General features: G+C 57.1%; 1 protein-coding gene across 3 annotated transcripts; it reads left to right on the top strand.

The window, feature by feature from the left end:
- Positions 1-897: 897 nt before the first annotated feature.
- Positions 898-27,058, top strand: FZR1 (fizzy and cell division cycle 20 related 1). 3 transcript variants are annotated; one of them, XM_074351139.1, is made up of 14 exons: positions 899-1,095; positions 17,196-17,327; positions 18,562-18,687; positions 18,793-18,856; positions 18,935-19,062; positions 19,468-19,550; positions 19,956-20,139; positions 20,910-20,975; positions 21,460-21,562; positions 21,645-21,829; positions 21,970-22,203; positions 22,527-22,631; positions 23,255-23,347; positions 23,716-27,058. In XM_074351139.1, the coding sequence occupies exons 2-14, from the start codon at positions 17,259-17,261 to the stop codon at positions 23,755-23,757; spliced, it is 1,482 nt and encodes a 493-aa protein (XP_074207240.1). In that variant the 5' UTR covers positions 899-1,095; positions 17,196-17,258; the 3' UTR covers positions 23,758-27,058. The 3 variants fall into 3 exon arrangements, with proteins under 3 accessions (XP_074207241.1, XP_074207240.1, XP_074207239.1); XM_074351138.1 differs by having other exon boundaries at positions 23,255-23,356; XM_074351140.1 differs by lacking the exons at positions 23,255-23,347; positions 23,716-27,058 and adding an exon at positions 23,095-23,247 and having other exon boundaries at positions 898-1,095.
- Positions 27,059-27,169: the final 111 nt, after the last annotated feature.

The raw sequence follows: 27,169 nt of genomic DNA, 5'->3' as shown, positions 1-27,169 counted from the left end.
CCCCATTTTGGCTCCCTGACTCCATTTTAAATGAGGTTTCTGTTTATTAATTTGCACGTAGGTCTTCAATGCTAGGAGTGGAATTGCTAGGTCATCTGGTAATTTTATGTGTAACTTTATGGGAACTGCCAGACTGTTTTCCACAGTGGCTTCTCCATTTTACAATCCCATGGGTAATATATAAGGGTTCCAGTTGCTCCACACCTTCTCAAGCAGTTGTTATTTTCCTGGGGGTGAGGTGTTTAATTTTTATGATTATATTTGAAATCATAGCCATCTCACTAGGCTGCAGTCTGTGGTTTTGATTTGCATTTCTCCAGGGACTAATGATGGTGAGACAGCATCCTTTCCTGAGTTTAGTGGCCATTCATTTATTTACTTTGGAGAAATGTTCACTTGGATCCCTTACCATTTTTTGAGCAAGGATTTTTATCTGTCTCGTTCCCTACTTGGAGGTTCTGAAGGAGCACTCACTGGGAGTGCAATGTGTTTGTTGAATGACTGAATGAATGAATTTCGGCAGGCCGTGGGTTTTGCACGACCCGCACAAGCAACCTGTTGTGCGGCCCACCTGCGCTAATCACGCGGTGTGGCTGCGTTACTGCGGTGTGAGTCCGCCCAGGGGTACCTGTTTCTTCTACTGCCCCTTTCTAAGAACCTCGCCCTAAACTGAGCGGAGCCACTTCCCCACATTCCCGCGGAGCCGGATCCGCCAATCGGGTTCCGGCACGGTTGCCCCGGGCAACCCGTGGCGCCGCGCTTCCTGTATTGATTCGAATCGCTGGCGACGTCACGTCCTCCCGAGATGCCCGAGGCGCGCAGGCGCAGCCGCGTGGGTGGGCGGGGCGGGGCGGGGCAGCGGCCCGCAGCGCGCCGGCGCGGGGGCGTGGCCGGCCGCGGGAGCGCGCGCGGCGGAGGAGGGCGCCGGAGGCCGCGGAGCAGCGACCGCCGCCATATTAAGGAGCGCGGAGCCCGGGATCCCGTCAGCGGTGGCCGCGGCCGGACGCGGCGGAGCTGCGCGCAGCGGGGGCGGGCGCGGCGCGGCGCCGGGAGAGGAGGGGCCGGCGGAGCCAGCGGGCGACGGGAGCGAGCCAGGTGAGGCGCCCGAGGTCTGGGGACCCGCCCCCTGGACCCGAGCCGCGACCCCTGAGCCGGGCCGGGCCTCCCCGGGGCCCCTGAAACCGAACCAGCAACCCAGCTTGGCACCCCCAAGCTCGGGCCCATCCAGGAGCCGGCCGGACCCCCGAACGCCGCCCCACAAGCCGAGTAAGGCCTGGGTGACCTCAACATCCCACCTCCCGTCTTGACCCCCACGTCCAAGCCTTCCCCCAGACCAGGCCCTGCGTGACCGCTCCAGCTCGAGCCACTTGCAGGCTGCGACCTCCCCAGGCGGTCAGCGTCCCTGTCCTTTAATAAATAGCAGGTCGAGCTCTGACCCCCCCCCCACGGGGGCCTCCCCACTCCGCCCCCCAGAACAGCGGGCCCACGCCCTCATGCGTGCTCCTCATCGCTGGCCTGTCAAACCCGGGTCTCCCAAGTTCGGACCATCGCAGCTCGGGCCCTGCCCGAATTGAGACTGCCTCCCGCCCAGAGCTGTCACGACTCCCCCAGTCTTGAGCAAGCTCCCGCCCCCCCCGCGCGGATAAGATACAGTCTGAGCTTTGTGGACCCTGGCACAGCCAGGCTGAGGTGCGGAGACCCTGTCCGTCTGGACTCCCCATTGTACTCACCGCGTCCCTCCGCTCCTGGCACACGGAAGCACTTAGGCGACGAGTTTTGAATACATAAGTGTCCCCCTGGCTCCCAGCCCTTCTAGTTTCTGCTCCCCAACCCTCACAGCTGGACCCGTTCTGGCCGTGACCCACACATAATCAGGCTCTCCCATCTTGGCACCGACCCCACCAAAATCTGAGACAGCCTCCTTCCAGTGTGCGACCATGCTGTGTCTTCCTCCAAGTACAAGCCTGGCCACCCCGGATCCCCCAAGTGTGGCACATTCACCTCGGCACAGCCATTTTCCCCAGCTAAAAACTGATTCTCACCATCCCCCTGCCCCGCCGCCCCCCACCGTCTAGACCTGCCCCAGCTCAAAGCCTGAGTCCCACTGTTGTGCAGATACCCAGCCTACACCAGTTTTATCTTTCCTTGTTCTCTTCCCCCTAAAATCATCCCTTCTTTCAGGGTGTCTGTCAGACTGGGAACTAGATTTCCCCCTCCCCGCCCCCACCCTAGTCCACTGAGCGATGACCTCATGCCTCACGCTGGTGAGGCTGCACCCCACCAGCCGCCCGTCACCTCTTACCATACTTTGAGCAAGAGCACTTTACTAAAGAAAAATGATCCGCCCAGACCTTCCGCAGCCGTCCCCTGCCACATCTACCCTCCAGATCAGAGACAGGTGGGAGGGTCTTTAAAATGAACAAGGTTGGCTGTTCTCTCCTGGAGGTGGGGGCGGGATTTGCAGCCTGGAAGCTGAGGAGATCCTGGAAGAGCCGTGGGTGGTGGGACAGTCCCCAGAGTGGTGCATGTCCCCCCTAGAGCACTGCATGTCCACTAGGCCGAATGTCTTGTGGGCCGTCGTGGCCTTTGACGTCGAAGGCCCCTCCTGTTTTGGCTGTGCTGGGCTGGTGTTTCTTCTGAACTCAAGAGGGGAGGCAGGTGTGCTGGCCTCCTACTGGTGCTTTGCATACCAAATATGGTTGGATTGCTCCAAGAGGGTTGTGTTAAGGGTACAGGATCTCCCCCTTCAAAAACTGGGGCTCGGGTCCTTGGACAGCTCTGGGCTCAAAGGACAGTTGCTTTGCTATGGTGGGGGCTGCGTCTCACGTGACTGTGCTGGCCCACTTGCTGCCACAACTGTTCCCCAGGAAGATCTCGGGGTCTGGGCCCTGTTGAGGGTGTCTGTCTGGGACTGGGCAAGGGGACTTGCAAGGCTGATGAGTCGTCACAAGTGGGTCCTCAGTTCTAGCAGGAGGCCTCCCGCCAGTGATATTTACTGGGGCCTCTGGCCGGGCAGGCTTTGTATACCCGGGACTTCTGGGTTTGGGGAGACCTAGAGTGAGGGTTGGTTGTGGAGACCTTTGGCTCAGTGTCACTGAGAGGGACAAGGATCTGAAGCTATTCTGTCTGGAGGGCTGACCCTCAGGATTCCCGGCTAGCGCCGAGGTCAGTGAACTTGGTCTTTAAGAAATCAGCCAGCTCACAGCACTCTTGTAATTATTCTCTTCTGAGCAGAGGTTCTCAACCCGGGACGCTGGTGGTGTCTGGGGGCACCTGGCATCGAGTGGATGGGGCCTGGGAGGCTGCTCCACAACGCCTGCTGCCCAGGACTGTCCTCCACAAAGAACGGTCTGGCCCTGAATGTCGTCAGTGCTGAGGGCACAGATCTGGACCAGAGTCCAGATCATGAGGCCTGTGAGTGCAGGGACTCTGTCCCCGGAGCCTGCGTGGTGCCTGTGCGGCTGAAGCTGGAGGCTGCTGGCTTGAGTCAGCGCTGGGGGCTGGCCCAGGGAGCTGGCAGCCTGTGAGACTGGGAAGGGAGTATTTGGCCACCCCTTTTCTTCCCCAAGAGCTCCCTGTCATCTGGCTTCTGCTCCATCCCAGGCCCCAGTGGCTTCTGGCCTGTCATTGCCACTGGTCATGGCCCTGCCCACCCTTCCCTGGCCTCCCTGAGACTTTGGCTGCTGTGTGGCCTGCCTGATGCAGACAGGGTTGTGTGTTTGAACACAAGGCCCCCCAGTGTGGCACTGACAGTCTCGACCTGACATTGTGCCCAACCGCGTGTCCTGTGTCTTTGGCAAGTGACTCCTTTATCCCACCCCAGTGTCATCAGGTGTGAATGGAACGAGAGGATGCGCTGTGCCTCCTCCGGCCTGGCTCCAGTTTGTCATTCAACTGCTGTGCACTACAAAGCGTAGACCATGGAGTCGCCCTCCTGGCTTCTCGCACATCCCGTCTGTCCTTCAGTCTCCTCCGCTGGCCCTTTTTAGTATAGTGTCTTATTTATTTGTTTTTGTTGGTAACAGCTTTTTTCAGATGTAATCGTCATGCCCTACAATCCGCTCATTTAAATTATACAATTCCTTGGTTTTCTGTGTGTTTACAAGGTGTGTCTAGTTCCAGAGCATTTCCCCCACCTCAGAAAGCAGCCCTGTCCCCGTTAGCAGTCACTCCCCATCCCCTGACCTCACAGCCCCTGGCAACCACGAATCCACTCTCTGTCTCTGCCAGTGTGACTGTTCTGGACGTTTCTTATAAATGTAATCACACACCGTGTGGCCTTTTGTGTCTGGCTTTTCTCTCTGAGCATCGTGTCTTTAAGGTTCATCCACATTGTAGGGTGTGTCATCCCTTTTTTGCAGCTGAATAATATTCCGTTGCGGGGATGGGCCACGGCGTGTTTGTCTGCTCATCAGTGGGCAGACCCTTGGGCTGCTGGCATCTTCTGCCTGTTGCGGAAAGAGCTGCCAGGGGCAGTCGGGCGCGGGTTCTTGTGGGGTGACTCTCCTGTTGAATCTGGACTCAGATGCCACTGCATGTGCTCCTTGGTGGCCTACCCCTCACCTTTAGCTTCTTGTCCTCATCTGTTGCTGGTGCCCAAAGCTGGTTCCTGATTACAGGCCCATGTGGCCAGCAGCCAGTCAGTCCTCTCCTTGGTGTCCAGCAGTGTGTCCAGAAAAGGTTCTCTTTCCTCGGACCTGCCTGTCCCGCCTCCCGTGGGCCTCACCTGGGGCCCCTCCTCTCCTGCCCCCATCTCAGGACCACCTCCTTTCTCACCTGGACAAGCAGCACCATCTCCCTGGTCTCCGTGCTCCCTGCTACTCTACTGGTCTCCACACTGCACCACCGTCGGCCCACAAGCGCACATCTCATCACGCCCTGTGCCCCGTCCCTTCCCTACCTCCCTGCCACCAGCCGCCCAGGGCACAGCCTGGGAAACTGCCATAGTGGCCTCCCCACCTTTGCCTCTTCCTGCCTTCAGTGTGATCCTTGCACCCTAGCCTGCCCAGATCGTTCCTTCCAGATCCCCCCATGCTCTTCCCCGGATCAGAATGGAACCACTGTGTTGTGACCCTGTTGTCCCTGTCAAGCATGACAGCCACTGCAGGAAGGGTCAGGCTGTATCTGTGCTGTGTCCCACAGTGAGGAGAGGCTGCTTGATGGAGGGATGGAGGGGTGGAGGGGTGGTGGGAGCAGGGGGAGGGGCAGCCAGGTGGGTAGGGTATGTCTGTCTGTCTGCACTCACAGAAGAGCTGAGTAGCTGAGAGGTCAGTGCTGGTCTTTCCAGCCAGAGGGAAGCAGCTATTCCCCCCAAGGATTCCCCTAAACCAGAGGATCTTCCCTGGAGGCAACATCTGGTGACATTTGTGGTCATCAAGACTTGGGGGGAGCATCAAGTAGGTGGGGCCAGGGATGCTGCCCGGCCCCCACAGTACCCAGGATGCCCCGGACTGAGAGTCAGCAGTGCGGGGTGGGAGAGGGCTGCCTTAGATGTACTAGGCTTTTCCTTCTGCCACCCCCACTTCGGACCCATGGGTGAGAACCACAATGAAGACAGACTGAGGAAGCGCTCCCTGTGAGGGGTGAGCTCCCTGTCACTGTCCCTGCAGGTGTGCAGCGGACAGAGATGTGTGAGGTCTCTGGGCACCTGAGGGGACGTCCAGCCTTGAGAGTCAGGCCTCTGACGTGAGTCACAGCTACGATCACAGAAATGATCATGAGTCATCTGGTGTGATACCAGGTTCTTCGTTTGAGTGGGGTTTGTGTTCTTCGGGCTGCTGCAGACCAGATGTGCTGGCATCTGAACACTTCACTGGTCGGGCTTGAGTGGGTGCCCTGTGCTCGAGGTGGGGTGAGACACTGCGCCTCAGGCGCCCCTTCTGAGGCTCAGGGCAGCGGTCCCGTCCGGGGTGGGCGCCGCCTGCTACCAGCAGCGCGCCCTCAGGGGCGCTGGCGCGGACAGAAGGAAAAGAGGTGTGCTGATGGGACTCTCCTCCGCTCTGGGAGGTGAGCCCGGGCACCAGAGCCCGGCCCCGGCCTCCCCGCTCCCACACCTGCCCACGCACAGCAGGGGCGGTGAGCTCAGCCAAGTGAATGAGTGAGAGGGATGCTCCTGAGGCGCCTGCCCCAGGACTCCTAGAAACAGCTGGCCGCTGGCGGTGACTCCCATCAGCCACTCGGGAGGGCACGCTTTGTCCGCCTATGCCTGGTGCAGCCCTTCCTGACACTGGCCGTTCTCAGCCTTGTCTTTTGCTGTCCTTGGGGTTAGGGGGCTGCTCGCTCGTTGTGTTCTCTCTGCGGGGTGAGACCGCTGCCTCCAAAGGTCCCCTGCTGTGCCCCAGCAGTCCTGAGGCCAGGAGCCAAGGTCGAGTCCAGATTCGACGTCTGTAAGACCAGGGCCAGCCCTGCTGCCGGGCAGTCCCACTCTTCCCACGTCCTCAGGACGGTCCTCCCTCCCCTCAGGGGAGACCAGTCCTTTTAACCTTCAGGGGCAGCGTGGGAGGAGATGGGACCCTCCCTGGTCCCCTGGCCTGCAGCTGTGGCCACCAGAGCACCTTCCGTGCCACACGGCCCACATCACTGCACAGTGGAGGAGCAGGAAGCCGGCGCATTGGTTCCGGTTGTGCGCCTGTCCCTGAGCCCCTGAGATGGCCGCTGCTTTGTGTCATCTCCTTTGGGTCAGGCACTCTTCTAGCTGCTTCACAGAAGTTTCGCTCAGTTTCATAGCAACTGTGCAGTGTTATCCCATTATCCCCACTTCTGAGATGAAGAGACTGAGGTTCAGGAAGGAGAAGTTGCTTGCCCAAAGCTACACAGCCAGTAAGGGTTGAAGCCAAGCTAAAAGCCAGGTCTGCCCTTCTCCAAAGCCCACCCTTTCTCTGTCTACCTGCTGGACTGGTTGACAGCAGTGGAAGGGAGGGAGCAGCCAGGGCTGGCTTCCTGAGCCCATGCAGAAGAGGCAAAGCCAGAGACTCCGACATGAGTGGAAAATTGGGCCACCCCCCTTTTCTGGTTCTATCTCTGTCACGTGGGACTTCTCCCCCAGCCCCTCAGAGAATGGATGGCTGGGAGTGAGACGACCAGCCCCCGGCCTTTCTCTGGAGCTGGTGGTCAGGAAGCCGGAGCTGGGCACCTTGAGCCAGCCCCAGCTCTCCAGGTCCCTCTGCCTGTGTGCCTCTCAGACCAGATGCTTCCCTGGAGGTTTCAGGAGCTCTGAGAAAGGTCATGCCCTGAGACAGCAGTTTCCAGGGAGCCCCAGCCATTCATCACCATGATCCTTCATTGGATGGCTCCCTCTGGGGCCGAGCAGGGGAAGGCACACATGGCTGCAATGACCCATCCCCTGTGAGCTTTAGATGGCTGACCTGTTGCTGCCAAGCCTGGTGGCCCTCTCACCACAGAGTGTCATGTCCTGAGCAGCCAAGGGCAGGTTGGGGACGGCAGGGATGGAGCCGGGCTGCCCACCAGTCGCTGAGACCTGGCCTCTCCTTCGTAAGATGGGGATAGGATCGCACCTGGGGGCCAAGGTGAGTCAAGCACCTGGACTGCCTGGCTCTGTGCCAGCTGCTGGAGGGGCACAGGTGAGCTTCGGGTCCCTGCTGTCACTGTCATCGTCTGTGTTCTGATAGTCTCCTCACCGGGCCAGGAGCAGTGTCCCATACCCCTGGGACCCAGTACCCACTCAGGATGTGGCAGGGTGGTGCCAACAGGCTCTTTCTGGCATGCTTTCCTCCCTTCCCTCCCCTGTGCCCCACTGGGGAGCTGGCAAGACTGCCCCCTAGAGGCCAGAGTTACCCTCACTCAGAGTGATCCTGCCTTGCCCACCTCCCCTCCCCGCCTCAGGGGACACTGGGCTGTGTCTGGGACATCTTTGGTTGGCATGACTAGGGGTGGGCTCCTGGCATCAAGTGGACCAGGTCCAGGGAGGCTGCTCACACCTCACAGTGCCCAGGACAGCCCGGTGGCAGCAGTGCCGCAGGCAGCCACATGCCACATGCCACCTGCCACATGCAGGCCGTGCTCTGCCTCAAGCACTGAGTCATGAATGACGTCACAGGGTGTCTCCTTGGCCTCCGAGCCTCACAGCATAAAAACAGCAGGGCCAGTTTTCAAGATAAGCAAGGCGCGGAGGGCCCTGCAGTTAGCCCGAGCACTTCTGGAAGCAGAATACTGCCTGGGGGCCTCCAGGCCTGGCTGAACTTGGTGAGGACGTGCCCAGGACGCTGCGCTCGCGGCGCCCCTCCCCGAGGAGGCCGCAGCGGTGACGAGCAGGGGGCCACACTGTCGTGGGTCCTCCCTCCACAGGCCTGTCTGAGCTCATTTCCTCCCCTGGGCTGGGGGAGGGGTGGTCCCTGCCCACAGTTGGGGGCTGGCAGGTGATTCAGTAAGGTGAAGACTTGCCCTCAGTGTTGTCCCGTATGTGGGACCCCAGCCTGCCTCCGGCTCCAGCTGGCAGGAGGGCTTGCGGGGCTCGGGCACTGGCTTATCTCCAGGCCCCTGGTCTTTGCTAACCCCGGGGCCAGCCCACGCGCCACCACCGTCTCACTCACCAGGTAGCCTCCCTGGGCTAGGGCCTAGAGGACCCTCTGTCCTGCAGACACAGGGGTGGCTCATTCTCCGTGGGGGGCCATCCCAGGCACGATGGGGAGCAGCATCCCTGGCCCCCACCCACCAGAAGCCAGGAGCCCCAGAAGTCATGACAATCACAGATGTCCCCAGATGTGGCCCAGTGTCCCCTGGGGGCAGGACCACCCCAGAGAGGACCCCTGGGTTATACTTACTTTGATCCTTCTTGCTGAGTACTTGGTGAGTGGAACCCTGTGAGTGCAGTAGGGCTGGGCAAGGGCAAGGGGCACGAGGAGCCACAGGGAAGGCCTCCTCGGGAGCGCTCGTGCAGCCCCTGGGCAGCCGGGTTGAAAGCAAGGGCCCTGCTCTGTCACTGGGACTTCGCCCTGTGTGAGTCGGCCCCGCTCCCGGAGAGGACCAAGGCAGGGATTGACGTGGGGAGCACATAGGATGGCAGCCCCCGGTGGTTAGGTGGTCTGTTACCCATGCAAGCCCTGGCCATGTTGGGACTCATTGTTGTTCTTTCAGGCTGGAGTGTGCCCATTTTCCGGAGGAATAGGCTGAGGCTCGGAGTCTGCAGCAGTGCCTGGCTCTGTTCTGGGGGCCACGAGGGGAGAGGGGACACCCTTCCTCAGGGCTGGCTCGGCAGGTGTGCGGTACCCCCAGTGACAGCACTCTGCAGGTGGGGCAGTGGCCACCAGCGGCCGAGGGCCCTGGCCCACCTCACGGACCACACGGATGCCAGCCTGCAGGTGCCGGCCCCCCCTGGCAGGGTCCCTCCAGAGCCAGTCATTGCTTCGTTCCCAGCTGTGTCATGGCCTGAGCAGCAGCTCTAAACACCTGCCGCCCATGCCCGCCTTGCAGGTCTTCTGTGCTCGTGACTGCTCGTTAACAGAGAGGTTGCTCCTCTCTCTAGCTGTTATTAGGGGACAGCCAGCTGTGCCCCACCGCTGAGACGCGTCTGGTCGCGTGCTGGGCATGCGTGGTCCCAGCTGCCCCCCGCTGTCTCATTTCTTTGGTGAATGAGTTCCCGTGACTCAGAATCTGCGCAACACAAGATGGCAGGGCAGGAGCGCCAGGGCTCCCCTCCTCTGCTGACCCGTGTCCTCTGATTTCTCTCCCCAGAGCCCACGTCTGCTACTGATTTCTCCTTCCGGCAATAGCTTATTTTGCAGTGTGTTACCTGTAGTGCGTCCTGAAGGCCCCACCAGCACCTCCAGCCTCTTACTGCGGCGCCTCCTGTCGGAGATGGCCTCGCCCTCTGTGTAGACCTTTGTACCTCTCTGTCCCCTGCTCTCTGAAGCAGCCTGCGGAGATCTTTGTACGCACAATTTTGCACACACAGGCCAGAATTTCTAAGGGTGAATTCTTAGAAGTAGAAATGCTGCCTCAGAAAGATGTACATTTTTAGATTTTGAAAGCAGTTGCCAAATTTTGGCTCCTGCCAACAGTGGGTGCGAGTGTCACCTCGGCTGGCGAGGGTGTCATCGGATCTTGGAGCTCGCCGGCAGTGGGTGGAAGCCCCACGTTCTGGGCCGGTTTGCAGCCCCAGCCGCAGGTGCAGGTGAGCCTCCTTTTCTGGGAACGTTGTGTTCCTGTCCTTTGCTGCTGTGGGCTGTCCTGAGGGTGGCAGGTATTTTTCCTGATTGTGCTGTCTTTTTTTTTAAGAAAACTGTGGGGCGTTCGCCTTGCAGACCCTTCTCATTTCTCTGGAAATGAATTTATTAGCCTTGTCTCTCACGGCTTCAGGGTCTTCTGTTCTTCCTGCAGTGCAGCAAGCAGCAGTCTCAGGGGAGGTGGGTGGAGGGTCCCTGAGGACTCTCTCTCTCAGGTACCACCTTCAGTTCTCTAGAATGGGCTGGTTGCAACCTGGCGGAGCTGTGGGTTCCAAGGATGGGCTCAACTGGGGACTGCTGGCAGGCCGAGCCACCTGGTTTTGTCACCAGCATCGTGTGATTTGGATGTGACTGTGGCCCACAGTCCTGCTAGTTACCGCTCTCCTCCTGAGGTCTTGGTTGAGGCCACAGCATCAGTCTCTGCCTCCATCTCTTCACCCAGAAAACCTGAGCGTTCGGGGCGGGTGCTCCTCGGCTAATGAAGCCCTGGTCAGGGCCATCCGTGGTTGACTGCACAACGGGCCAGGAAGTTAGCCAGCCTCTCCGAGCCTTAAAGCAGAGGGACTGCCAGCTGGCCCAGCTCTGGGGCTGCCCAAACAGAGCTGTGACGTCTCCTCTTTGTGTCCAGCCTCGCTTGAAGCCCATCAACAGGCTGCTTGGTCGCGCTGGATGCCAGCCCTCCTGGGACTTGGTTCTGGCTTGTACTCAGCCTGGCACTGTGGTCGGCAAGATGACCAGGCCCCCCTTGGGAAAATGTCCCCCGAACTGGTGTTTCTACCAGGAACAGACACTCAGATGGGCATCTCTGTGTCCCCAGGTGTCCATGCCACCCCAGCGGTGGTCAGGTGTAATGAGGGCTCCCTTGGCGGGCCCTGGATGGGCGCATCACAGGGCAAGGCAGGGGTAGGGTGGGGCTAGGCTGGCAGAGAGGGAGGAGGAAGGCCAAAGAGGGAGACTAGACTGTTCTGTGGACGGATGAGACGTGTCTAGGATACCTGGCCGGGGCAGGAAGCCAATGGCCAAGAAGGTGGCTGCTCCCCTGTGGGGCTTACCTGAAATGGGGGGGCTGAAGCGCTGCAACCCTGCTTCTCACCGAAGCAGGAGGCCCGCTGTCCACCGAGTTTGGGGCGTCAGGGCTCTGGGGCTCCGGGCCAGCACGGGCTCAGAGGAGCCCCAGGTTGAGTGGAGGGAGGGCTGTGAGCACCGGGGGTGCATGGGCCTCCACACAAGAGCCCTGTCTGTGCCCCCACCTGATCCCTCCGCCCAACCTTCACATCCTCATCTTTGCAAGGGTGTGCGGGCATCCAGTTCGCAAGGCCGTGCAGAGGGAACACGGGATAAGACGTGCACACTGAGGTGGCCAGTGGCCACGTTACTGTCCCTCAGGTCTAATCTGACTGGCTCTGCTTTGGCTGAGCGTCTGACTTTGGGCCGAAACCACACCAAGGTGGTCCTTTGTGTCCTACAATCTGGATGAGGGACAGGGAACAGGCTTATGCTGGCACTTCAGCTCCAGGGTTAGGCTCTGGCGCTCGTCAGGCCACGTGGAGACATGGAAGTAGGGCTTAGGCAGCTCTGCTAAGTTGTCTCCCGGTGTTGCACAGAGATGTGAACAGTGTGAGCCTGGTGACGCTGAGCTAGGGCTTGCTTCAGGTGTCTTTTTTTTTTTAGGGCAAATATTCTCTTTGGTTTACTTTGTCTCTATGGATTTGACAACTCTGGGCCCTCCTGTGAGTGGAATGAAACGGTATGTGTCCTTCTGTGTCTGACTGACTTCGCTGAGCACTACGTCCTTAAGATTTATCCATGTTGTAGCATGTCTGGGTTTCCTTCCTTTTTAAGGCTGAGTAATATTCCAGTGTGTGGATGGAACACACATTGTTTATCCATTCACTGTCCTTGACACTTGGGTTGTTTTTCTTTTTGGCTTTTGTGAATACTTCCGGTAAGAGCATTTGAGTACTGGCTTCTGTGTAGATCTGTTTCCTTGCTTCTGGATGTTTATCTCAAAGTGGAGGTGCTGGGTCACCTGGCAGTTTGATTTCTCGAGGAGCTAGCAGGGGCAAGGGGAGTAGGGAGTGAGTGTTTCATGGGAACAGAGTTTCAGTTGGGAAGGTGAGAAAGTTTTGGAGATGGTGGTGGCGATGGTTGCACAACAATGTGAATGTACTTAATGCTGCTGAGCTGTGCATTTAGAAATGATTAAGACGGTGAATTTCATGTTACGTGTATTTTACTATAATCTTTTTTAAAGGCAAGTGTCTGTTTTTTTAGTTGAAGTATAATTGATTTACAATGTTGTGTTAGTTTCTGGTGTGAAGCATAGTGATTCAGTTTTACATATATATTTTCCATTGTAGGTGGTTAGAAGACATTGCATACAGTTTCCTGTGCTATACAGTAGGACCTTGTTGTTTATCTGTCTTATATATAGTAGTTACTATCTGCAAATCCCAAACTCCTAGTTTATCCCCCACCTCCTTTCCCCTTTGGTACCCATGTTTGTTTTCTATGTCTGTGAGTCTGTTTCTGTTTTGTAAATAAGTTCTTTTGTGTCATTTTTTTTTAGATTTCACATATAAGTGATACTATATGATGTTTGTCTTTGTCTGATTTACTTCCCTTCATATGATAATCTCCAGGTCCATTTCTGTTGATGCAAGTGGCATTATTTCATTCTTTTGTATGGCCGAGTAGTATCCCACTGTGTGTGTGTGTATATGTGGTATAGGTATAGATGTATACACCACAGCTTCTTTACCCAGTCATCTGTCGATGGGCATTTAGGTTGTTTCCATGTCTTGGCTACTGTAAATAGTGCTGTTGTGAACAGTGGAGTGCATATATCTTTTTGAATTAGAGATTTCTCCTGATTTATGCCCAGGAGTAGGATTGCTGGATCATTTGGGAAATCCATTTTTAGTTTTTTAAGGAATCTCCATACTGTTCTCCGTAGTGGCTGCACCAAGTTACATTCCTACCAGCAGTGTAAGAGGGTTCCCTTTTCTCCACACCCTCTCCAGCATTTATTGTTTGTGGACTTTTTGATGATGGTCATTCTGGCTGGTGTGAGGTGATACCTCGTAGTTTTGATTTGCATTTTTCTGATAATTAGTGATACTGAGCGTCTTTTCATGTTCCTATTGGCCATCTTCTTTATTGGAGAAATGTCTGTTTAGGTCTTCTGCCCATTTTTGGATTGGGTTGTTCTTTGTTTGGTTTGTTTATTAAGATGTATGAGCTGTTTGTATATTATGGAAATTAAGCCCTTGTCAGTTGCATCATTTACAAATATTTTCTTCCAGTCTGTAGGTTGTCTTTTCATTTTGCTTATAGTTTGCTTTGCTGTGCAAATGCTTAGAAGTTTATTTGGGTCCCGTTTATTTATATTTGTTTTTGTTTCTACTGCCTCAGTAGACTGACCTAGGAGAACATTGCTGTGATTTATGTCAGAATGTTTTGCCCTTTTTTTTTTTTTTTTTTTTTTTTGCTTATGTTTTCTTCCAGGTTTATAGTGTCCTGTCATATGTTTAAGTCTTTAAGCCATTTTGAGCTTATTTTTGTATATGATGTGAGGGAGTTTTTAACTTCATTGATTTACACGGTGCTGTCCAGCTTTCCCAACACCACTTGCTGAAGAGCCTGTCTTTTCTCCACTGTATATTTTGTCTCCTTTGTCGAAGATTAATTGACCATAGGTGTGTGGGTTTATTTCGCGACTCTCTGTTCTGTCCCACTGAGCCATGTGTCTCTTTTTGTGCCGATACATTGCTGTCTGATTACTGTATCTTTGTAGTATTGTCTGAAGTCTGGGAGGGTTATGCCTCCAGTTTCATTCTTTTTCTTCAGTATTGCTTTGGCAATTCTGGTTTTTTTGTGATTTCATATTAACTTTAGGATTATTTGTTCTAGTTTTGTGAAAACCCATGGGTAATTTAGTAGGGATTGCATTAAATCTATGAATTGCTTTGAGTAGTACGACCATTTTAACAATATTAGTATTTCCAATCCAGAGCATGGGATATCCTTCCATTTCTTTAAATCATCTTCAGTTTCCTTTATCAGTGTTGTGTGGTTCTCAATATATAAGTCTTTTACCTCCTTGGTCAGGTTTATTTCTAAGTATTTAATTTTTTTGATGTGATTTTAAAAGGGATTTTTTTTTTACTTTACTTCTCTGATATTTTGTTGTTAGTGTAAAGAAATGCAGTAGATTTTTGTGTGTTAATCTTGTATCCTGCTACCTTGCTGAATTCTTTAATCAGCTCTAGTACTTTTTTGTGGCATCTTTAGGGTTTTTTTATATATAGTATCATGTCATTTGCATATAGTGACAATTTTACGTCTTCTCTTCCAATTTGGATCCCTTTTGTTTCTTTTTCTTGTCTAATTGCTATGGCTAGGATTTCCAATCCTATGTTGAATAAAAGTGGTGAGAGCTGGCATCCTTGTCTTGTTCCAGATTTTAGCAGAAAGGCTTTCAACTCTTCACTGTTGAGTATTTTGTTGGCTGTGGGCTGGTCGTATATAGCTTTTACTGTTTTTGTTTTTTGTTTGTTTGGTGGTGGGAGGTAATTAGGTTTCTTTATGTATTTTTAATTTATTTTTTTAATTTTACTTTATTTCTTAGTGGAGGGACTGGGGATTGAACCCAGGACCTTGTGCATGCTAAGCACATGCTCTACCACAGAGCTGGACCCTCCCTCCATATGTAGCTTTTATTATGTTGAGATATGTTCTCTGTACCCACTTTGGTAAGAATTTTTATCATGAATAGATGTTGAATTTTATCAAATGCTTTTTCTGCATCTATTGAGACGATCATGTGATTTTGTCCTTTCCTTTGTTGATGTGTGTATCGCATTGATTGCATCCATTGAACCATCCTTGTGACCCTGGGATAAATCCAGCTTGATTGTAGTATAATGATCTTTTTTATGTGTTGTTGAATTAAGTTTGCTAATATTTTGTTGTGAATTTTTGCATCTATGTTCATCAAAGATACTGGCCTGTTTTTTTTTTTTTTCTTTGATAGTGTCTTTGTCTGGTTTTATTATCAGGGTGATGGTAGCTTCACAGAACGACTTTGGGAGTGTTCCCACCTCTTCAGTCTTTTGGAACAGTTTGATGATCAGTTTGAGTTCTTTGTACATTTGGTAGCATTCCCCAGTGAAGCCATCGGGTCCTGAATGCAGGGAGTTTGTTTTGCTTTGAATTACAGATTCTATTTCTAGTGACTGGTCTGTTCAAATTATCTACTTCTGAATTCAGTCCTGGTGGACTGTATGTCTCCGGCAAGCTGTGCCTGTCTCCCAGGCCACCTAGTTTGCTGGCGTGCGGTTGTCCGAGGTGTTCTCTTACAGATTTGTGTGTGTCTGTGGTGTCAGCTGTGATTTCTTCCCTTTCGTTTCTTACTTCGTTTATTTGTGCCCTCTCTCTTTTTTTCTTGGTGAGCCTGGCCAGAGGTTGGTCAATTTTGTTTTCTCTTTCAAAAAACCAGCTCTTGGTATGATTGATTTTTTTCTATTTTTTAAATCTCTATTTTATTTATTTCCTCCCTGAGCTTTATTATTTCTTTCCTTCTGGTGACTTTAGGTTTTGTTTGTTCTTATTTTTTTAATTCTTTTAAGTGGTAGGTTAGGTGGGTTTTTTGAGATTGTTGTGTTTTGAGGAAGTCCTGTAGGGCTGTGACTTTCCTTTCTAGGACTGCTTTTGCTGCTTCCCACAGATTTTTTGTGGTTGTGTTTCCATTGTCATTTGTCTTAAGGTATTTTTTAATTTCTTCTTTGATTTCATCATTGACGCATTGGTTTTAGTAACATATTGTTTATCTCCATACCATCTTTTTTTTTTCTCATTTCTTTTTCTGTGGTTGATTTCTAGTTTCATGGCATTGTAATCAGAAAAGATGCTTGAAATAATTTCTATCCTCTTAAGTTTGTTGAGGTTAAAAGGCAGGTAGTGAACTCACTGGATGGCACACCTAGGGATTCGTATTCGTCAGCTTAATTTCTGGCCAGCCTTCAGCTTTTGACGTCTTGGTATTTGGTCTGTCGTTGAGCTGGGCACTGGCCCAGAGGCTCAGGGCTGGACTGGCCTGGCCCTACCTGCACCGGGCCTTCGGGCTCCGGCCGGAGGAGCAGAGTGGCAGTGACGGTGAGAAGCTGCGGTTAGGCCCTCCGTGCCGGACCCCCCCCCCCCAAATCTCAGCGTCTCCCCCTTGGCGGGAGGCAGGGCTGGCAGGCGCCTCCTGAGAGGGGCAGACTGTGTGAGCGCCTGGGCCTGGCCAGGGCCTGGGTGTCCCTGGACTGCAGTTTCCCCCGGAGAGGGCACCCTGCTCTCTGAGGCATCTGCTTGTCTCCGCTGCACAGCCCCTGCTGCCACACTCTCACTCTTCCTCAGAGGGGCCTTCCCAGGTCGGGGTGAGCTCGGTGGGAGCTGGATGTGAGCGTGTGTCTGTCCGCTGGAGGCCGACGTCCCCCCACCACGTCAGGCCTGGCCCTGGAGCCATGGTGCTGGGCACAGTCAGCTCTGCAAACCCCTGCGGAGGGAGATGCAGGACCTGACCCTCTTCCCACTCATGCATACTCAGGAGCATGTGGGCTGAGGATTATGGGTCCAGGACACAGAGCCCGTGCTCAGGGGAGGCAACCAGGACTGCCCCTCACGGCTCCTGAGCTGCTAAGGAGTGAGATCAGGGGGTCTGAAGCAGGAAGGTGACCAGATCGGGGCCCATGTGGGCAGAGGAGGTGGCCTCGGGTGAGCCCCTAGGGGCCACGGGTAGGTGGGAGGCTGGCTCTAACCAGGACAGAGGTGTGGGGGCCTGGTAGAAGGTTCCCCATGGAGCAGCCAGAGAGGATCCCATTTGTCCCCGTCACGTCCCTCAGGGCTCCTGGGAGGGAAGGCCCCCCGCACAGCAGGGAGACTTGGCTGTCCCAGAGGCGTGCCCTGTAGTCACCAGGCAGCGGGGGCCACTGACTGCTGGTGCTGACCTCTCCTGCCCTCCCTGCCCAGGCTGACGTGGGCCGGCTGACCAGGGCTGGCGGGCCGTGCCTGCCGTGCCTGCCCTGCCTTGCCATGGACCAGGACTACGAACGGCGCCTCCTCCGGCAGATCGTCATCCAGAATGAGAACACAATGCCGTGCGTGAGTACCCAGGTCCCGCCCTGCCGCTCCCCGATGGAGCCCACGGTGCGGGTGTGGTCAGCTACTGAGCTTTGGCCCTCGGAGAGCAGAGGTACCTAAAGGAGAGAGACAGGTGGTCCCCAGGGCAGCAGCACGGCCACACCGGGGTGAGCCCCCCAGCACCTTTGTGCGCTTCCCTCTACTGCTGGAGCCACGGCACGGACCCCCGATCTTGTGGGGCCCTTGTTCTTACAGGGGACCAGGCACAGGAGTGACAGTGGCACAGGGTGGCCCTGTCTCCAGCTCCTGAAACCTGGTAGAATTCGGGGAGCCCTATTTTGCTCTTTCCTGCACCCCAACCCCCTCAGCCATGTGGGGCTTCTCCGTTGTGGGCTCACGGCACATTGCAGGCTGTGCCCGCCGGCTCTCGGCGTTCTCAGCTCTGCACTGGGCTGTCCAGGACAGGCTCCTTCCCGCCTCTTCCAGCTTCATGTGTTGCCGGCAGGCCTCGGCTCACACACCTACCCCTCCAGTCTTTGCCTCATCTTCACGTCCCCTTCTCTCTGTGTGCCAGTCCCTGTCTCTCCTGAGGACATCAGGCATTAGATTTAGGGCCACCCAGCTCCAGTATAACCTGGTCTTAACATGATGACACCTGCAAAGACCCTATTTCCAATTAAGGTCTCATCCCAAGTACCAGGAGTTGGGATTTCAGCATATCCTTTTGGAGGACACAGTTCAACCCACAGCAGATCCCTTATAGGAGAAAGGACATTCCTGGGACAGTCGAGTTGGGTCAGAGGGTTCGCTGGAGGTGATGTGCCTGTTCCCATTCCTGGTTCCAGTGGTGGAGTCGTGGTCCAGGGGGGAACTGTCCTTGTGTGCAGGAAGTGGGGTGATGGGAGCGACAGTCTCTCGGTGTTAGGGAATGGATGCTCTTTGTTCGGTTCTGTCAACTTTCCTGTCCATTTGCAACTGCTTGGAAACAGATCAAGGCTCATTGCAGTGTGTCCACGTTTGGGCTCTCGCTGTCCGGGCTCTCCCCTCACCAGACGTGCTCTGCCAGCAGGGTTCCGGCACGTGGGTTACTACTGAAATGTCTTACCGCTGCCCTTGGGTTTCCAAGACCAAACCCTCCTTCAGTGGCCAGAGGCCAAGTGCAAGGAGGCGGAGTGGGCAGGGAGAAGGGGGTGTTGGTTGGTCTTGGTGTGCTCTGGGGGCTTGAGGCACCCAGTCCACCCTGCTGTCCTTCCAGGTGGCGGAGATGCGACGAACCCTGACACCAGCCAACTCCCCCGTGTCCTCCCCCAGCAAGCACGGAGACCGCTTCATCCCCTCGAGAGCTGGTGCCAACTGGAGCGTGAATTTCCACAGAATCAATGTGAGGGTCACCCTAGGCGGGAGAAGGACCACTGACTGTGTGGTCTGGGGGCGGGGCCGGGTCCTTCCAGCTCATCCTTCCCTCTCTCACCTTCCTCTCCCACAGGAAAATGAGAAATCTCCCAGCCAAAACCGGAAAGCCAAGGACGCCACCTCAGACAACGGGAAAGGTCGGGAGTCAGGCGCTGCCCAACCCCTTCCTGGTCCCCTCCCCCCCATCCCTGCCTCACGGAGCTTGGTGCCCACAGATGGCCTGGCCTACTCAGCTCTGCTGAAGAACGAACTGCTCGGTGCTGGAATCGAAAAGGTGCAGGACCCACAGACGGAGGACCGCAGACTGCAGCCCTCCACGCCCGAGAGGAAGGGCCTCTTCACGGTGAGCCCCTGGCCGCTCCCGGCCTTCAGTCTCAGACTCCCCAGCCTGAGATTCCAGACCCCTTGCCTCGTACCTGTCGGCCTCCTGCACACCTAGGGGACAAAGGTGACCTGGGGCAGCTGCCACGTGCAGGGTGAAGGGGCGGGGCCTCAACATGAGCCGCCCCCACAGACCACCTCTCAGCAGTCCCAAGTGTGGGGCTCCGGGGCAGCATCAGAACACTTCGCTTGGGTCCCTAAAGAGATGGTTGAGGGGCTGGGGCTGGACGGGGCAGGAGAGGTAGGAGGACACCTCAAGTGCAAGGCCTGGTTTGCTTCTCTGCGCCCTGGACAATCCTGCCAGGGGTGCAGGGCACAAAGGCCCTGGGGCCTTGGCGTCCGCTCAGCGTGTGTGCCTCGCCCCCAGTATTCCCTCAGCACCAAGCGCTCCAGCCCCGACGACGGCAATGACGTGTCTCCCTACTCCCTGTCCCCCGTCAGCAACAAAAGGTGAGTCCAGACCCAGGTGGGCCTGGACAGCTGGGCAGTGCCTGGGAGCTGCCATCAGTGCTGGGGCTGTGCACAGGGTTCAGGGCTGGCCTAGAGGACCATCCTCACTGGGGACACCCCACGAGCCCAGACGAGTGATGGGAGTCAGGGAGGGCTCCTGGAGGAGGTGCGGGGCAGATGGGCAGGCGGGCTTGTCAGAGCTCAGAGCAGCTGAACACCCAGTGGGGGCGGTGGCGGTGGCCGTGGGGTCACCTGCAGGTTTGGGATCACATGGGCAGCAGACAGAGGGTGATGTAAGCAGGTGCAGCTGATGGGCTCCAGGGCTGCGGAAAAGAGAGAGCTCTATGCAGGCGCTGTAGGTCACTGACATCTGTGCAAAATCCCCACCTCGGGCTTTCCCTGCAGTCAGAAGTTACTGCGGTCACCGCGGAAACCCACCCGCAAGATCTCCAAGATCCCCTTCAAGGTCCTGGACGCGCCCGAGCTGCAGGATGACTTCTACCTGAACCTGGTGGACTGGTCGTCTCTCAATGTGCTCAGTGTGGGGCTGGGGACCTGCGTGTACCTGTGGAGCGCCTGCACCAGCCAGGTGGGTGCCAGCCACCGCGCGTGTGTGCGTGCTGCGGACGGCACAGTGCCTTCCTTTGGCCGCTGAGCCAGGCAGGGGCCTGTATGAAGGGCATGAGTGTTACTGGGGCCCTCCAGAGCCTGGGGCAGCTCCCAGCCACTCCCCTCCTCCCTGCCCTACGCCCTCAGTGTGCAGACCACCTCAGGACCCGTCCACAGGCGTGAGCCTGTGTGCCTCCCTGCCATAGGCTGGCTTCTAGGATACAGGAGTCCTCGCTTTGCGGCCTGAGCTATAGCCACTGCCCCCATCAGAAGAAGAGGGCCTCAGTGCAGTGTCCCTCAGAGTGGCTGCTGGGCACACGTGGGCTCAGGGTCTGTAGGGCACAAAGACTCCACCCTAGGGACCAACCCAAATGAAGTAAGTTTAAAGAAAGTGATGAAGCCCCCACAGGGAGGCTGGTGCACGCACACTCCAGCAGCCTATGGCTGACACCTGCTGGAAGGACCCTCTGGGCATGATGCCCTCGTCACCCAAGCGTCCCCCAGCATCCCTTTAGGCTGTGTGCAGTCAGTGTCCCTCTGCTGGTGTGTGTCTCTTCCCAGCCTATGGCCTGCTGAGCCCCCAGCCACATTCTCTTGGGTCGCAGCACTGAAGCCAGTGCCCATGGGCCAGGGGTGTGAATGAGTGAATGAATGGGTGAAAGGATAGACGGATGGACAAATGGATGGTCTGGGCCTTAAAGGACCAGGGACACCACGTCAGCTCATCCATACTGCTCCTCCTTCCCCCAGGTGACCCGGCTCTGTGACCTCTCTGTGGAAGGAGACTCGGTGACCTCTGTGGGCTGGTCTGAGCGGGTCAGTACACCAGCCCCATCCCCCCATAGGGCAGGGTTGGCAAGGGGAGGTCTGACTGACCTCACTGGCAGGGGCCCTCCACAGTGTTGTGGGGCCTCGGAGACCCAGAGGAGCCAGAATCCAGCCTGGAGGTCACCTGTCCAAGCCCCAGGGTGACGTCTGTGCCCCTACCTGTCCCCAGCCTGGTAGAGTTGGTTAGAGTGATAGACACCAGGTCAGGCAGGCAGGCTCACTCCACACATTGAAGCATGTGGATCTCAGTGCGTATTGGATGGATTTTGACAAACCCACGTGCTTTGTGACCATCCTCCCAGAAAGCTCTTAGGAGGAGTGTCTGAAGGGGCACACATTAGAGACTTCTAAGGAAATGGGCTTAAGGTTCTGCCGCGGGGAGGGGGAGCAGGGGGTGCCTGGGGCCACCCTTGCCATAGGCCTACCCTTGCCAGTCCCTGATGCCCGCTCTCGCCTGCGTTGTCGGTCCTAGGGGAACCTGGTGGCTGTGGGCACACACAAGGGCTTTGTGCAGATCTGGGACGCAGCCGCAGGAAAGAAGCTGTCCATGCTGGAAGGCCACACAGCACGCGTCGGTGAGGAGCTGCCTGGGGCCGGGGGCGGTTGGGTCCCCGAAAGGCCGGGCCCCGTCCTTAGCCCGCCCTCTGCCGGCCACAGGGGCACTGGCCTGGAACGCCGACCAGCTCTCATCCGGGAGCCGGGACCGCATGATCCTGCAGAGGGACATCCGCACACCGCCCCTGCAGTCGGAGCGGCGGCTGCAGGGCCACCGGCAGGAGGTGTGCGGGCTCAAGTGGTCCACGGACCACCAGCTCCTCGCCTCGGGGGGCAACGACAACAAGGTAGGCCGGCCCCTCCCACCCGGCCAGCTCCCCCCTCTGGAGCAGGGGTGATGAGGGTGCACCCGTGGGAGGACTGGGGTGGACTCTTCTTTCCTGTGGGAGCCGAGCTACCCCAGTCCTCATGGCCACTGTCCCCACAGCTGCTGGTCTGGAACCACTCGAGCCTGAGCCCCGTGCAGCAGTACACGGAGCACCTGGCGGCCGTGAAGGCCATCGCCTGGTCCCCACACCAGCACGGGTTGCTGGCATCCGGCGGCGGCACAGCTGACCGCTGCATCCGCTTCTGGAACACACTCACGGGGCAGCCGCTGCAGTGCATTGACACCGGCTCCCAGGTTTGCAACCTGGCCTGGTCCAAGCACGCCAACGAGCTGGTGAGTGCGGGGGCGAGGCCGGGGCGGTCAGGGTCTGCAGGCTGGAGCTGGCAGGGCAGGAGGCCAGGCCCCTGCCACACTGGTCTCACAGAACCTGACCCAGGTGCCCATGCCCAGTGACCACTCGGAGAGGCCCACACTGTTTCCCTGTCTCCATCCATTCATCCACCAGAGTGCTGGGGTGGGGACTGTCACCTGTGGTTTTTGCACCCTGCCAGGCAGGCCCTGGTATCCTTGTTCCTTGATGGATGCATCTGGGGGTCTGAGTCCTGGGGCCGTGGAAGGGAGCCCCAGGCTCTAGAAGTGCCCTCTCCGCCCCCTAGGTGAGCACGCATGGCTACTCGCAGAACCAGATCCTGGTCTGGAAGTACCCGTCCCTGACCCAGGTGGCCAAGCTGACCGGGCACTCCTACAGAGTCCTGTACCTGGTGAGTCTGCACGGCCGGGCTCGGGAGGAAGCGCTGTGACCACCCGAGCGCCACCTGAGCAGGTGGCGTGCACACACCCTTCCCCCGGCCCTGACGCTCCATCTGGTCCAGGTTTTGGGTTGGGACTGAAGGCAAGATGTGGCGTCATCACCGAATCTCTTCCACCAGCTCCCCTGAGGAAGGGCGGTTCTACAATTCTGCCCCCCTGAACAACGTCCACGTTTTTGGTTTCACACAAAAGTAGAAGTCGCCGCAAATAACCCATATCCAGCCCCTCAGCACCTATAGAGGTTTCACCGGATAACCATCTGCGAGTGCCTGGAGAGAGGAGGGAGCCCCTCCCCCGAAACACATTCACTCTTCAATTTTTTGCTTCTTTCTAGAAAAAAATGTCTTGTGTTTAAACCGGTAGAACCTTTGCCCAGTTGTCCCTCCTCACAGTGGGTTGTGGTGTCCTTTAAAGGTGTTTGCACAGGGCTGCTCCGCCCACAGTGCTCCGCCGGGGCGCAGGGGCCTCTGCTGCCCGCCTGGAAGCAGCCTGGCTGCCGCTGCTGCTGCCGTCAGCACTGTCTGTGGGGCCTCCTGCAGGGCATGAGGACACAGCGCGCCTCCTCCTCCCACAGGCCATGTCCCCCGATGGAGAGGCCATAGTCACTGGTGCTGGAGATGAAACCCTGAGGTTCTGGAACGTCTTTAGCAAAACTCGTTCAACAAAGGTAAAGTGGGTCGGTATCAGCGCCAGATGTTCCCCCACGCGCGTCCCCTCATACTGTCCCAGGAGCCTCCTCTGCCACTCAACCAGCCCCAGTCGCCCCCTCAGCCGTAATGTCCCCAGGGCTCTCCCTGGGCCCCCCGTCAGGCCCTCTTTCGGCTCCTGCGTTGCCTGGTGCCGTGTCCCAGGGCTCTGCAGAAGATGTCCACACAGGCGCTCCTCTGGCCTGAAGCCTCGGGGTCCCTCCAGGCAGAATTTCCTTTCCACGATGAAGCGGCTGGTGCCCGACCCAACGGCCGAGCCCAGCTGCCGGCGCTTGCGGGAGGCCACTGGGGGCTGAAGGCTCAGCCGTCGCTCCTGTGTGCCCTGCAGGAATCCGTGTCTGTCCTCAACCTCTTCACCAGGATCCGGTAAACCCGTGGCCGTGCTGTCCTGGTCTCAGAGCACCACCTCTTGTCAGCGTGCATGGACCCTCCCCTCCCCTGCATACAGGCCCCAGAGGAAGGCAGCCGGGGTGGGGCGGGAGCCGGGCCTGGAGAGACCCCGAAGATTCTATTAAAGCCTGATTGCGAACTCTGTCAGCCGGTGTTTGGGGAGGGGCTGCGGTCGGGCACCCCAGGAGTGGGGACTCCGGCTCCCTCCGCCCTGGGTGGCCCCGGCTCAGCCGGCTGTGCTCCTGTGCTCCGAGCGGATGGACACGGGATGGACGTCTCCTGGGACTCCGCCTGCTTCCATCTGTGTCTGTCCCTGCCTTGCTGGGGCTGCATGCTCTTCCTGGAAGCACGCGCTCCCCGCGGCGCATACCTGCTCCAGGACAGACAGCTGGATGTCAGGGGACAGCTCAGATCTGCCCATGGATCAAAGGGACATTCCACTTGAGAGGTTTCTTTGCAGCCACCTCTGCTTGTCCCTGTCCCGGAAGCCATCCTGGTGACTTTTCTGGGGGCACGGCGTCTGGAGCAGGCCCCGGGCAGGCTGCATGCCGAAGGTCATCTCAAGCTGGACTTGTCCAAGGAAAATGGAAGTCAGATCTGTTCGCCATCATGTGTTCACCCCTCCTGAGCTGTCCTTGTCACTGACAGTCACAACCGACTGGTTCTTGCAGCTTGCTGGGCAGCCGGTCAGGGTAACCTGAGGGCAGAATTGACCCCGAGGGCCAGGTTCTGTGGACGCCTGGCACTCTTCCCCAGCCCTTCCCCCTCCGGGCCACCCTAGTGGCTCCTGTCCACCTGCACCTTCAGCCAGGGGAGGGGCACCCACCGGTTCTCCTCAGGGCTTCCCCTGACCCTGGTTGTCCTCTGCCCTGTTCCTGACTGCACCTGGGCCCACCCTCCTCCATATTCACCTCCAGACCTGGCGGAAACAGGGAGGGAGGCAGGGCCAGGGCCCTGGGCAGCTGCTCTTCCCCTCCTCCCCTCCCTCCCTCTCCCCTCCTCGGGTCAGGGGACACTGATGGAAGTGGACAGTGGAATAGGCCTGGGTGGGGTGGGGATCCAGCATGGCCCAGGGAAGGCCACAGAGTCCCCTGGTCACGCTGGCTCTGCTTGGAGCCCCCACTCCTCCAGGGTCTGAGAACCTTGTGCTCCCCCAGAGTCAGCCACACGTGTGCATGTGTATATATGTATTTGTGACTTTTCTTTGGATTTGTCTTTGTGTTTTTGTAAATCAGTCCCCAGATGTTAAGGCTAGCGGCAGGGAGCAGTGGCTCATCCCGGCTCCTTTGGGAGTGGAGGTCACAGCTTTTAAAGCCCTATCATTGGGAGGGGCAATGGGCTGAACCTGCCTGAACTCGGGGAAGAGGGGGCTCCCGCCTCCCCGCCCATCCTGCAGCTGCCTGCGTGGGGGTGGGTGAGGGGCAGTGTACACATATGCCCATCCCACCTGCCTGCGTGGCGGGGGAGGGGCATGGCAAGGGACAGTGTACATAGATGTGTAAGTATTCCGGATGGTCGAGATTTTATTTTTGTTTGAGTTTTGGGGTTTTTTTTAAATAAGAAAAGGATTATGTCTGTACTGCACCCCACCCTGGCTCTGCTTGTAGGCTCCTCGCCTGGGAGCACAGAGGGGGCTTGAAACGATGAAAAATGTTGTCAGCGGGCGCGGGTGGCAGGGCCGGGTGCGGGAGCGGGCGATGTGCGGGCACCTGGTGCGGGTGAGCCTTGCTCCTCCTGGAATGCAGTGTCGCAGCCATTAAACCATGTGGGTCATGCACGGCTGGGGCTGCCTGTCTGTCTGGGGCTGATAGCTTGAGTCTGCACAAATGGTGACCCCAGAGCATCCGGAACGTGAGGGTGTGGGGGCCACTCGCAGGCAGCTGGGCAGCATGGGGCGCCAGTGTCCCTGTACTCTCGGTCCCGTGAGTCATGCCAGTCCTTGCACCCCGCTGCGGGAAGAGGGGCCCATGCTGGTCCCGCTGAAAGGAGGAGGGTGGGCCCGGGCTGGTGGGGCAGCGTGGGTGCTGCTGCTGCCGCCTCCGCCTGACAGATGGGGCCCCAAGGCCAGCGGGAACGTTGCCAGCCCTGTGTCCTGCGCTTGGGGACAGCTGGGTGTGGTTGGGCAGGATTTGTTTCCATTGATCCTGGGTTGATAGAGGAGAAAGGGAGTTAGTGACAGTGACAGCCGAGGGTGAGCGGGGCCTGTGCAGCAGTGAGGCGAGGAAGATGCAGGGGCTTCCCTGAAGGAAGTGGGGACCAAGTGGGCTGCAAGGAACAGGGAAGGTGGGGAACAGGAGGTTCTGGGGGCCAGAGAGGAAAACCAGCCCAGGCCAGAGGGGTTTGCAACACTGGGTGGGCCAGTAGGCCCAGGGGTCTTGAGAACAGAGGTGGCCCCTGCAGCGAGCAGCTGCCCATGACCAATGGCACACCCCAGGCCCTTCCCTCCCAGTGAAGACCTCTGTCCTGGGCACGGGGGATGAGAGAGGCCAGACCCAAGACCTACCCCTTAGGAGCTTCTGTTGTGGTGTGAGGGAGACGGTAGGTTGTTAAGAGCACGTGGCTGTCACTGGGGGATGGGTGGTGTGAGGTCTTGGGAAGCAGCAGCTTTGAATCCAGGGCTTGCTATGAACCTGACGTTTGAGCAAGAGCTTGAAGGACGTTTGAGCACAGACACGCCTGGGCAGTGGGGGTGCTCCAGGCAGTGGGCACAGCCTGGGCAAAGGTCCTGGGGCAGGACAGTCGCTGGCATGTTAGAGAAACAGTGAGGAGGCCTGTGTGGCTGGAGCAGAGTGAGTGAGGGGGAGAGAGGGGGAAGGGGCGGGGCAGGTCATACAGGGCCTTGTGGGCCCCAGGGAGGACATGGGCCTGTACCCCAGTGAGGTGGGAGCCTTTGGTGTGTGCTGACGTGGGAAGGGGTGAGGTTGCTCTGTGGAGGCTTGAAAACAGGTGGGCTGGGGCGCAGAGAGACCGGGGAGGCAGTGACGTGACCACAGCCAGGAGCGGTGGAAGTGCTGAAAGACGGGCAGCTTCTGGATTTTTCCTTAATTTGTGTGTGGTAAAACATGCGTAACATAGTGAAGAGTACAGCGGAGCACTTTGTCATGTATGTACTATGTTGTGCCACCATCATTACTAATTCCAGAACATTCCATCACCCTAAAAGAAGCCCTGTCCTCAATAGCAGATACCCCCAACCCCCACCCAACTCTGACAACCAGGAACCGCCTCTCTGTCTCTGGATTGGCCTGTTCTGGACGTTTCACATAAATGGAATCACATGCTGTGGCCTTGTGTGTCTGGTTCTCTCACTGAGCATCGTGTTCTCAGGGTCCATCCACGTCACGTTGGTGCGTCACTCCTTTTCTTGCCTGAATAGTACTCCAGCATGTGGG

This window comes from Camelus bactrianus, chromosome 22 (assembly GCF_048773025.1).
Source record: "Camelus bactrianus isolate YW-2024 breed Bactrian camel chromosome 22, ASM4877302v1, whole genome shotgun sequence".
Classification (NCBI taxonomy): domain Eukaryota; kingdom Metazoa; phylum Chordata; class Mammalia; order Artiodactyla; family Camelidae; genus Camelus; species Camelus bactrianus.
This window is presented reverse-complemented; position numbering and strand designations above follow the sequence as displayed.